Source organism: Manacus vitellinus, unplaced genomic scaffold (assembly GCF_001715985.3).
Source record: "Manacus vitellinus isolate BGI_N305 unplaced genomic scaffold, ASM171598v3 scaffold_71_pilon, whole genome shotgun sequence".
Taxonomy (NCBI): Eukaryota; Metazoa; Chordata; class Aves; order Passeriformes; family Pipridae; genus Manacus; species Manacus vitellinus.
In genome coordinates this window covers 1,613,373-1,625,443 of record NW_021940761.1, presented here as the reverse complement: position 1 = coordinate 1,625,443, position 12,071 = coordinate 1,613,373, and the positions used below count along the sequence as shown (strand labels likewise).

Genomic DNA, 12,071 nt, shown 5'->3' with positions numbered 1-12,071 from the left:
TCATAACATGAAGGCACGTTCCAGGTCCCTCAGAATGCAAGATGGAGCTTGGAGAGTGTAATGCTGAGACACTTGGGCTGGAGAGAAACAGCCAATTAAAGAGGGTTTTTAATGAAGTACAGCAAGGAAGGCCTTGTGTTCTGCAGCATCTGCCGGGGCATTATTCTGCACATCAGGGAAGGAACCTTGGGAAGGCCATCCTAAGCAATGTGGTGATTAGACGTGGTTTTGGTGCCTTCTTGAAAAGGAGCACACAAATCTGGGTGTGATAGGAGCTCTTCCAGGAATAGATGGCACTGCTTGGAATGCAAGGGCACAGCTAAACTCTGGGCAGCTGCTCATTGTGCAAGGCAGGAGGAGTTCCCATCCCGGTGATCCCAGCGCTGCTGGAGGGCACCACTCCTTGGGATGTGCTGCTGGAGCAGTTTGGGGTGAGCAGAGTCAGCTGGATCCCTTGGGATGGGTTAAGGAGCTGGGTGCTGCCAGGGGTGATCTCATCCCTGTGGTGGGCTGGGGAGCACTGGGTGTAAACTGGTGATGCTGGGTGATGCCTGGTCAGGGCAGGAGGAGCCTCCTCTGGGTGCTGCCTGTTCACACCTCATCCCTGTATCCAGGAGAGGTGGGAGCCTCTGTGCTGAGGGATTTTTGGGTGCAAAGAAGGGAAATAACCCTTGTTGTCACATACTGTGCACAAAGGACACGGTGAGTTCAATCTGTTTGTTGGCTGGGAGGGACCAGTGGCAGGTGTGGTAGACCAGAGCAGAATCCCTGGGAAACCCCGCCTGGAAAACAGGGATGTTCGAGAATCATGGAATCCCAGACAGAGCAGAATCCCTGAGATACCCCGCCTGGAAAACAGGGATGCTCAGGGATCACAGAATCCCACAATGGTTTGGGTTGGGAGTGACCTTAAAGCCCATCCACCTTCCATAGTCCACGTTGCTCCAAGCTCTGTCCAGCCTGGCCTTGGACACTTCCAGGGATGGGCAATACTGGATGTCACTTGGTGTAGTGCCAGAAAACCCCTGAATGCCCCCAAAGTGAACGTCAGTCTGTGTTTATATTTTTGGGGGGCAGGGGTACACAAGGTTGCTGACGCTGTGGGTGCTTTTCCTCTCTTCTCCCTCCTTCCCTCTAATACACATCTTAAAAATAATTAGGAATGGTGGATTTTCCACCCCCCCCCCGGGGCAGGATGAAGTTGCTGCTTAGTAATCTGCTGGAGGCTTGGGTAGAGTGGGAGTGGAATTGATTGTGTGGGTTTTTTTCCTTCCTGCTCCAAGACCACTTCTTGGCACCGAGGGATTTTTCTTTCGGCTTCTTTGGGGAACAGATGCATGAAGCACAGTTACCACTCATACATATGGCTTTTAAAATATGGAAGCTGTTGGACTGAAGTGGCTTCATATGGTGCTGTTGGAGGATGAGAATTAACACGGAAGTTTGGGTTTTTAAGACTTGAATGTTGAAAAGTTGGGTTTTGAATTGTTGGTTTTTTTGTTTTTTTTGTTTTTTTTTTTTTAAATAATGTTAAATGCCAGTCTGCATTTTTTCTGATTATCGATCAAAATAACATTTATAACTCTGAAAATTACTCTTTCTGCAACCTTTAATGACTAAAATAGTACTGGAGTTTAATCTAGGGGATAAATAAGTTATACAATGTGTAATTTAAATGGTTGTTAGTCTTAATTTGCTAACATAGACATCTTTTTCTTTAATTGCAGGTTCCCATTTTAAAAGCCATTAGAAGATATTCTGCCACCCTCTTGGATTACTTCCCATACAACTCAGCATGTCACTGTGCCCTGGATTTTATAAGGTGGCCATGATTTAATCCCCACTTCCAATTCCTATGTATTGGTGAAGCTTTGGAGCTCTTTTGAGCTGCTCTTACTCCGTGGAACTGATCTCGAGTCCCTTCTCCCAAGGACTAGACACTACCAGCAATGAGCTCCCAAAGCCATCCAGGTAAGGGCAACACCACCTGGAATTCCAGCCACGACCCCAAAACACACGGTATTTGCTGCACCAACAGACCTTTTGTGGTGTTGAAATGATAATCCAGACCCTCTCCCTGTTCCTCTGCTTGGTTTAGAACTAAAACTTTGTGTGAAGGTGGAAAATGCTGTTGCTGTTACCAGAGTTACAAGGAAATCTTACCATTTCGGGTTTCTAATTGCTCTAAAATTTAGGTTTCTAATTGTGGCATCACTGGAAGCTGTTGGAGTTTTCTGAGTCATTAACCAGATGTTTAATTTGTTAAATCTATGCTGATGAGCCTTCAGGATATGGAACGTACCTGTAAGGAATGGGCACGGTCCTGCTGGTGTCTTCACGGAAATTTAAGAAAACTCTTTGACTTTTAAAGTGCTTTTTAATAGGAAAGAATAGTTTTGCTGGAACAGGAGTCAGTTGATCCACCTCACTGTTGTCTGGGGGATTATCTCTAACGTGTCTTGTAATTTAAGACCCGATTCATCACTACAAAATTGGGCATTTCTGTCTGTCAAGAGGATCTGTAGCTACTCAGTTACCTGCTCTTGAGCTTAGAGGTGCCTCATACATTTGTATGTAGTGAGTTTTGGGTAACTTTGTGTTAGTTAGGCGGAGCTTTGTGAACTTTGGGAGAGGAATTTTAATTATCCTTTGGCTGTGTCAGTTTATGGTACAAAAAATGGCTGCTGGGAATCAAGTAATCCAACAACAACCAGGCACGTGGAAGGACTTATTTAACTCTGCCTCCGAGAGATTACTTCGTGACTTCATTTTAATCAGGTTTGGGTTAAGAGTTAAATAAGACTGAAGTGTTAGAAGCCAGCAAACAGCTCCTAAGACTTAAGGAACTGCTTATTTGTGGGCAAACAAATCCTGCAATAAATAAGGATGCTGGAGCTCCCAAGCAGCAGTGTTAAATCTCACACTCTCCTAGCAACTGGAATGAGTCTCTAAGTCTCTGGAATGATCAGTGTTATCAAAAAAGAAAAAACAAAAATCTGACCTCTACTTCCATTATGTAGATTTTGAAACTATGAGGAGTTGGGAAACTTAAGTATACCTGGGACACCTCTTGCAAAGTGATGTTTTTCAAGAGGTCTGTTCTTCAGAGAATGGATAATTGTTAGTTCAGTATTTTCCTGTCTCACTTTGGGGTGAGACTGGGGAGCTGTGGCCGCCTGCTCTTGTTGTGGTGGGATACCTTAAATACCTCCCTGTATTCCAAACCCAACCATGGATATTGCTTTGCTTCTTAAGGAGCAGCCCTCCAGATATCCAGGAAGTGGTGCTGACCTTCCTGGTTGGGAGTGTTGATGGAACCCTGCTGCTGATTTCTCTTGCTTTCCTTTATAATTCGTCATCTGCCTCTTTTTTGTCCTGGCTCTGCTGGTTCTGCTGCTTTGGCTCAGTGTGTCTGGAACACTAAAAGTCAGTCTGAGTTTCCTTTTTCTAACAACCGTGTCTACAATGGGATGTGGCAGCTCAGCAGGATTGCTTTGGACACCCTGTGTTCCCCTGGGTGCTGGATTCTTATTTTGGGTTGAAGTTCTCCAGTTCATCATGGTGGTTTTTCCCCCCCGCCCGGTGTTCTTAGGGCTCATTTCTCTTTTAAGAGTCAGTTTTATAACAAGGAGCAGAAATATTTCCCAGCCCTTGCCAGAGATGACATCTGGACTTCTTATGTCAGTTGTGATAGGGGTGTTGATTATACAGCTCGAGGTAATTATTCCTAATGATGTGCATTGTTTAAGGGATGGCTCTGGCTTAACTCGAGAGCCTATTAAACCTTGCTTCAGTGGGTACAAGCTTTCTTCTCTAATCTTCTCCAAACCCAGCACTAATGGGATGTTTTAGGAACAGTGCCATAAAGTTGTTGCAGGGTAGATGAATGAAAGTGGTTTGGGGGTTTCTTTCCTGTGCTTTTTCTTTATTGTCCTTTCACTCCTGTGAGAAGTGTTGGGCGCTGAGGGCTTCTCACGGAACAGGGTGAAGAGATATGGAGAAAACTAAGTTGGGGGAGAAAAGTGTGACTTCTTCCCCCATCACTGCCCCTTTTGTTGTGTTTTGGAGTGAGATTTCTCAGAGAACAAGGAGCAGCTTTTGGAGAAGCCAGATACCCAGGTGGGAAAAGTTAATCCTCAAGAACTTCGATGGGTGAATCAGTCTGAGCCCTGCGCACAGAGTGAAGACCTTGAGCTCTGTTTCCTGGGCTGAAGGCTCTTTCCATGGTGTCCTTCTTGAAATTTGGGTTAAGACCAGCAGCTCTTGTGATCTTAACTTGCCACAGAAACACGTGTGGAGCAGGAGAAGCTGGTGGGGTGCTGGTGTCCCTCTCGCTGCAGGCACAGTCAGCTCCCGGCAGGTGTCGGGGAGGTCTTGGAGATTCCTGGGCAGGAATGGGAGTTGCTTTGAGTGGGAAAGGGGCTGAAACTGGAAAGTGAGGTGACAGGAGGATGGGCTTTTCCCTGTGCTGTGCAGACCCAGCCAAGACCAAGCTCGGAGGCATCACGTGCCCTTTGGCTTTTGGCAGAGGAGCCGCCGCCTCTTCCAGTGCTGGAACAAAGCTGGAAAAAAACCGCGGAAATTCTGCTACGAAAGCTCAAGTTGCTGCAAAGTATAATTAAGAAAATTAGGCTAATTAAGATAACATTTAGGATTATGACAAAGCTTGGAGGGGCAGGGGAAAGTGTGTTTAGTTTCACTCCTTAACCTGTTGGCCACGATTTAAACTTGCCTTATGTAACCCGTGGTGCTGATGGTGCTCACCTTACCCAGGCTCACTGGGCTGTGAGTATGTGGGGGGTTTTTCGTAGCCTTTTTTTTTTGTGCTTTGAGGTTTTTTCCTCTTTCATTGACCTTAAATGATTCCTTGCAGTCTCCTTCTCCCTCCCCTCTTAATTTTCAGTGGCTTGAGTTTCGCTCTCATTCGCTTCTTTAATCAGTAAAGATTGTTCTGCTGATACTGGTTATACATAAAGATTAGTTTTAAAAAACCGAAACACTTAAAGTTAATCACTCAACTGATTTGTATTTGTTTAAAGTTCACTTTCCTTTGTAAAAGCTGCAGATCTCCCTGTTCAATGGAGCATTTTGTGTATGAAATGTTATCTTGCAGGAATTAGCCAGTCTGAATGCAAATGCTCCATCCTTTTTTTCCGGAGCCACTCTTGCAGAGATGCAAATTTCAGCTACATTTTGCAGTGCTGAATGTTTGATAATTAGGAATATTGAAGTTTGAAGAACGTGCTTGCCTGGCTGGTAGGGGAAAAATCTGCAGGGGGATCATTAAGACTGAGAGGAGACACCGGGAAAGCTTCGTGTGATCACACAGCGCTGGGAAAACGAGTCGGGGAGTCACGTGCTGTGATTTGCTGGGCTGATAAGGACTTTTGTACAGGGTTTTATCTGCACAAAGCCACTCTCCTTTCATATTCCACGGCTCAACGAGGCATGGAAAGCTATTTCATGCAGCACACAGAAGAGCTTTCCCCGTGAGCGTCTCCAGCGTTTTGCACCGTGCAATAAATATTTGATGGGTTCTCTTTTGAAAGATTAAGAAGTTTCTGTGGAGATGCATTTCAAAGCGGCTTTAAATGACACTGACCTACTTTCTGGCAGTAATGGGTCTGTCTGTGTAAGTTATCTGGGGGCAAGAGTGTTCTTTCAATAAACAGAAGGACTGGGGCGGTAAATTCCAGCCCTCCTTTGGCAGGTACTCGGTGGCTGTGCTCTGGAAGAACACCTGGACGTGGCGTATCATGGAATCATAGAAGGGTTTGGGTTGGAAGGGAACTTAAAGCTCATCTCATTCCACCCCCTGCCACGGGCAGGGACACCTTCCACTAGCCCAGGTTGCTCCAAGCCCCGTCCAACCTGGCCTTGGACACTTCCAGGGATTCCTGCTTCTCCCCACCGATCTGGTGCTGTGGGTCATTGCTGCTGGATAATTCTAGGCTTGGGCATTCAGGCTCCTGTTTGCAAGTAAGTCATTGCTATGGTGACTGCATGTCCAGCCTTCTTCTCTCTGGTGCTTTCTTTAATTGGAAATACAAAGATTTCTCCAGACCTGTCCTCTTCCCACATAGCCACATCTGTGCTTCATGGGAAGCTGAAGTTTTAGGGAAAAGTTCAACTGCTTGGCAGGCCCAGCAGAGGTAACAGGATGGTTGTTGATTCCCCATCCCTGGAAGTGTCCAAGGCCAGGTTGGACGGGGCTTGGAGCAACCTGGGCTAGTGGAAGGTGTCCCTACCCGTGGCAGGGGGTGGCACTGGATGAGCTTTAAAGTCCTTTTCAACCCAAACCAGTCTGGGATTCTGTGAAATAAATGCTTTGCACTTGTTGATTAAAACTTTGAGGCTGGCTGTGGAGTAAAACTCAGCAACAAGCTCTGGCAGAAGAGCTGCAAACCTGTGCGGGTGGGAACTGGCCATGTCTCCGTCCGCTTCTCTTTCTTCAACCCACGACAGGACACCTACTCCACCTGCATTCCAGTTCTTCCCTACCTGGGAGCTGAGCCTGCCCTGGATTTCCTCCAGGAACAGTGTCATTTTAAGGACCTTGAAAGTTTTAAGTCTGCTCCCATGAAACCTGTGAAGTTTTCACTTTCTGGAGCATCAAATAGTTGGGACTTTCTGTACAAGGGTTTTATTGTACCCTCAAAAGAGAAGAATTGTTTTGTGCTTCAACTTGGGGTTCAAGTTGAAGTTCCTGCTAGGTCAGTGTCCCTGCCAAGTACGTTCCTCTCATTTCTGCTTTTTCTTTAAATGCAGTTCTTGCACTTAGGAATTCTTTAAAAGCCTGTTTCTAAAGGAAGTTTTTCAGCCTGTGATGTGTCCTGCAGTGCAAAGATGAGAAGCAGGTACTTGTGATGAGAGGCAGAGAACTCTGGATTATTTTGAATGAGGTACAGGGTAGGTAAAGGATATAAAAAAGGTCATACTTTTAAAGTCAGGTAATTCTGTAATAATGTTTGAGATAGTCCTTGGAATCTTGTGTCTCAGTTGGAAAGGAGACAAACCTTTTTCTATGCAGTTGCTATATTTTTGTTACTCACTTTTAGTCAACCTCAGTTTGACCTGTATCTCATCTGTGTGTACCTGCCCAAATTACATTTGTTACTGGGCTGAACAAGGATTTCTGGGGGTTTATTTTGAATTATTCAGCTTGTGGCCTTCATGCCAGGCCTCACACTGATGAGGCTTCTTGGGGTGCTCTTGATGTGGGCAGATAATTGGGACAGAGCTGATGGAGAAGGACCACTTCAGTCATCCCACTGATTCTGAAAGTGATATGAGAACAGGGGCAGAAAATCCACTTATTCCCAGAGGGATGTCAGCCGTACACAGCATTTTTCATCCTTTAAGTCTGGGAATTTGGCTGTCTGGTACCTGTGCTTTGGCAGGTACTGCAAAAGGGAAAATAGAACTTTATTTCTGAGAGCTCTTGGTCAAACTCTGCTGAAAATGTTTTTAAAGTTGTTTCCATGTAGGACCCCAGGGAACGGCTGGAGCTGTGCCAGGGGAAGCTTAGGCTGGATCTCAGGCAAAGGTTCTTCCCCCAGAGGGTGGTTGGCACTGACCAGGCTCCCCAGGGCAGTGGGCACAGCCCCAAGGCTGCCAGAGCTCCAGGATAATTTGGATTATACTTTCAGGCACAGGGTTGGATTGTTGGGGTGTCCTGGGCAGGGCTGGATGATCCTTGAGAGTCCCTTCCAGCCCAGGAGATTCCATGGTTCTGTGAGTCTGTGGTATTGTTGGGTCAGGAAGAAGAGTGAGAAACAATCGCAATGACACTTCTTCTTTTGGTGCAGTTTTTAGTATATTTCTTCATCCTTTAACATCTGATTTTAGAGTCAGAAAACAGCCAGGAGTGAGTGAAGATGGCGTGAAGATGGAGTGAAGATGACTGGAGAAGGAAAAATTGTGGATGTGTTAGTAATTCACCCATCCTTCAGTAAAGGCTTTGTGATCCCTTTCTTCCCAGAATGTGCCAGATACCAGGAATTTCCCCACATGCTTTTATTTATTTATTTCATTGTTGATATTTAGGCCCTTAAGGAAGGGCTTTGAAGTGCACTGACACCTGCAAGGTGGGGTGGTCAAACCCCTGAGAAATGGGGCATAAAATTTATCATTCCTTTAAGAAAACTAAAATTAATACTTCAGCACATCTTTGAAACATCTTGTTTCTATCACCCAAATCGAAATACTGTTGTTTCATGGGCTGTTGGGGGAAATCAGATGCCCTTGTTTGCCTGGAGAAGCTCAGCAGCTCTCCCTGTTCCCCCTGGGAATTGCTTTGGCTCATCCTTGATGGACTGATGTGCTGAAATGTTGCAACAGGTTTGTAGCCTCTCCGAAGGCTGATATTAAACTTCCCACCTATTGAAAGGTGAATTCCAGACAGGAATAACCTCAAGTGGGCTTTTTTGAGGTCGTCCTGTTTCAGCTTGAAGGTCCCACCGTTGGCACTGGTTCTCGCGGGTGTTTTCAGGGGCCCACGAGCGTGTTTGGGATTCAGTGGGGAATTGTTCATCCTCCTTTGAACCCTGGCACCACAGGTTTTGCCAAGGAATCCACAGGCTGGGATTACTCTTCCCAGTGTTTGTAGCTGCTCAGCTCAACTTTGATGTAGCCACACCAGGTTTATTTTGAAGGCGTGAATTCCAGAGTGGGAGTAGGTTCTGCCAGATTGGCTGTGCAAGGTCAACCCGGGGAGACTGGGAGCCTGTGGATACCTGGCAAAGGGGGGAAGAATGGGGAAGGTTGTGGCATCACCATTAAAATACCGTCTGAACCTCTAGTCATGTGTGATGGGGATTGTTTTGGGGGGGAGGGCTGATAAAGTAAATTTTACTTTATCAGTAAATTTTACTTTATCAGTCCCATTTTTTTCCTTTCTGTCATTTTGGTTGTACCAGGGGCTGAGTAATCCCAAATAATTCCTTTGACTTAACCCTGAACAAGCAGTTTTTTACCAGTGCCGCCTTCTCCAGAAGAAACTTCCAACCGTGGGCAAGGAAGATTTGCTTCCAGTGGAGGAAACTCTATGGCAGGGCTGGGATCAGGATGTTGGAGAAATTGCAGCTGAATTCAAAGAAATAATTTGTTAACAACAAAGAAAAAAAAGTCAATCCTGCCCCTTTGACTATTCTGGAATCTCTGCCCTCGTGTTGTTTGCGGCTGTTGTGTTGCCAAACCACATAAATAGCTTTCTGGGGCACATTGGAACTGGAATGGGAGCAAGGTCTGGTTTGGGAGGGTTGAACTGCCAGCCTTGGCTCCAGGTGACCCTTCTGTCCTGGGAGGCAGCAGGGGCAGCCCCGAGGGCCGGGGGGCTGTGCCCATGGGGGGCTGTGCTCCCTCCCCTCCCCTCCCCTGGGTTGTTTGCTGAGGGATCTGAGGGCGGGTGGTTTGTGAACTACTTTTGTAAAGGTAGTTTTGATCAATTGACAGTTCTTCAGGCAGGAAGCCCTTAAAGCCTGGTGATTTTCAGGGAATCCATTGAGAGTTGTTTTGCTCTTCTGTGTCAGCACTTCAGGCTCACACTGTCTGCTTAAACAGACTTAACCCCTCTGTTAACCGTGACCTTTATTTTGTGCTGCCTATAAAAAGAAACAGGTTAAAACTCTTTTCACTCCTGATCTAGAAAATGCTTGAACTGCTCCTATGGGAAGACAGAAAAACCTGAACTAGAGCAAGCAGAATCACAGGATATTCTGGGGTGGAAGGGACCCACAAGGATCATCGAGTCCAGCTCTTAAGTGAATGGCCCTTCCAGGGGATTGAACCTGTGACCTTGGCATTATTAGCACCAAGTTTTAACCAACTTCTCTAGTCAAAAAATAACCCACAACAGTAAAAAGACCATGCAGCAAACTCTGAAAGTCCATCGAAGTATTGAATCTTTGATGTCTGTCACTTTAGGAAAAAAATCTCTGAAACTTCCAAGAACTTGCTTTATTCTAACTAAGGTGCCACTGGTCTCACAGGACCCCTGCCAGGAGAAGGCATGTGATCCTCACAGCTTACCAAAACCAGGAGAAGGGCTTTGGCATCTCTTCCCTGCCAGCAGCAAGAATCTGATTGGCATGAGATGGCTTTTTCCCTTCCTTTTTTTTTCCCTTTCCAGCAGGTGGAAGGCCTGTTCTGCAGGCTCGGAGCTCTTGACAGGTTTGTCATGATGCCTTCTTGGCAGGTAGGGCTGGTGCTGTTCCTTCAGTCTGCATTAAACCCTTTCCTTTGGATTTTGAATTTCAAGTGGAGCTTTGTGCAGCAGCTCTTTCAAACAGGTGATGGGACTGGTGCCTCTTTTCCTCCTTTGGATCCCGAATGGCGGCAGGTTGAGCCAACCTTGGAGGGTCACTGCCCCTCAGCCACCACCTCCACCTCCCCCAAATGTGTCTGAGGCAGTTTCATCTGAACAAACACAGCATCAGGTTGTGTTGACAGAGGTTTGGGAAAGCTCTGATTTAGTCTTCTCACGTATTTTCTTTTTCACAAGGAGAGTTATGAAATAGTTCTGTTCTGGCACTGCCTGCTGGTGATTTCTGAGTCCTTCTAAAGAAGCTGCTGTGGAAAAGTTGCCCTCTTAATCCTTTTTTCCCCCCCCCCTCCTCTCTTTTTGATTGTGTTGGTCATTCTTGTTGTTTTTAGCAGCTCACCAAAGCGCTTACAGAGAATTCCTGCTCCTCCTGCACTGATTAATTCCTGGCAGGGAGCACCAAGTGGCTCTTGCGTCAATAAATCGTCACAACCTTTGCTTGTCTCTGTCAGCGTAAATACACTTGGACTGCAGCAGCCCCCAAAGCGGGCCAGAGGTTGCCAATTTTGCAGCTGCAAAGCGGTCAAGTCCAAGAGTGCACGTTTGGGGTGGCAGAGCTGCTGCATCTCGGGTTACAAGCCCCCTTTCCACCCCCTCCCCTTAACGTTTTGGCTTCTGGAATTTTACTTTATCTGTAAAAATTGATTTAAACTTAGAGGATAATTTTTTCAAGTATGTATGTTGGATTTACTAGGGAGAAAAAGGTGTTTGTGGCGATGCCTTTGCCACAAATCCCACCTCAGCTGCCCGGGATGTGTTTGTGTGAGTGGGGAAGGGAAGATCCCCGGAACTCAGGGCTTAGCTGGTTGTCTCCAGAGAGCTCAGGGACCATCCCGGTGTGTGTCACTTTTGTCTCTGCTCTGCTACAGAACTGTCACCTGGCAGAGGCAGCCGAGCTTGGAGGAGCATCCCCTGTGTCTGCTCCGTGCTCTCCTTGGTTTTGGGTTCTCCTGAGTGAAGGCAAACTCGTTTCACTTCCTCACCTCTGGTGGTTTGTGAGGCTCATTTTTGAGCTGCCTTTTTTTTTTTTTTTTTTACTTTACAGGCAATTCTGATGTTTGCTTTTGTCAGGGAAACTGTGGATGGTGTTGCACAAAGGAACGTGATGTTTGGGGAATGATTGCCCAAAGGAATTGGGCAACAGTGACTTGATCTTTAGATGTTCCAGCCACTAGATGAAAGAAACTTTCTACAAAGCCCTTTGCTGGAACAACTGTTGTGCAAACCAGGTGCTGAAAGCTGCTGGAAATGGGGGGAGAGGAACCTGGTGAAGGGGTGGGCAGGTTTCAGAGCTTCATTTTGGGGACACGTGGTATCTGTATGTATTAGGTAGGAGAGAGAAACCCCTGAAATATTGTCCTCCTGCTGGAGACACCACAGAAATGCCTGTGAGTGGTGGATTTAGATTTAAAGACCTCCTTTCCCTATCACAGAGTAGCAGCAGTGGGACACTTCAGTCATCACTCTGCCCTTTAATTCCTGCAGGGAAGCTCGAGGGAGCTGCTGGAGAGGCTGGAATGATCTGTGTGCTGCTGCTTGGCAGTGCAGTCAGAGGGTGGGATGGACCCTGTTGGTTCTCCCAGACTCCAGAGGTTTCTCCTTGGAGAATGCCCTGATGGAACAGCTCGTTTGGGCTTTCTGGGAGCATCTCCCTCCTCCCACTTGCACCACTGAGCCAAAGCCTCCCCAACTGCCCTGCCTGGAATGGAGTAGTTGAGTAGCTTTGATAAGAATATTTTATAAATAAGAA

At 46.5% G+C, this 12,071-nt stretch overlaps 1 protein-coding gene across 1 annotated transcript in view; it reads left to right on the top strand.

The window, feature by feature from the left end:
- Window positions 1-1,732: 1,732 nt before the first annotated feature.
- Window positions 1,733-12,071, top strand: part of HDAC4 (histone deacetylase 4) — a 176,043-nt gene continuing 165,704 nt past the window's right edge. The window contains exon 1 of the mRNA XM_029964418.1: window positions 1,733-1,971. Coding sequence (XP_029820278.1) covers window positions 1,950-1,971 — 22 coding nt within the window. The 5' untranslated portion in view covers window positions 1,733-1,949. The remainder of the gene's footprint in view (window positions 1,972-12,071) is intronic.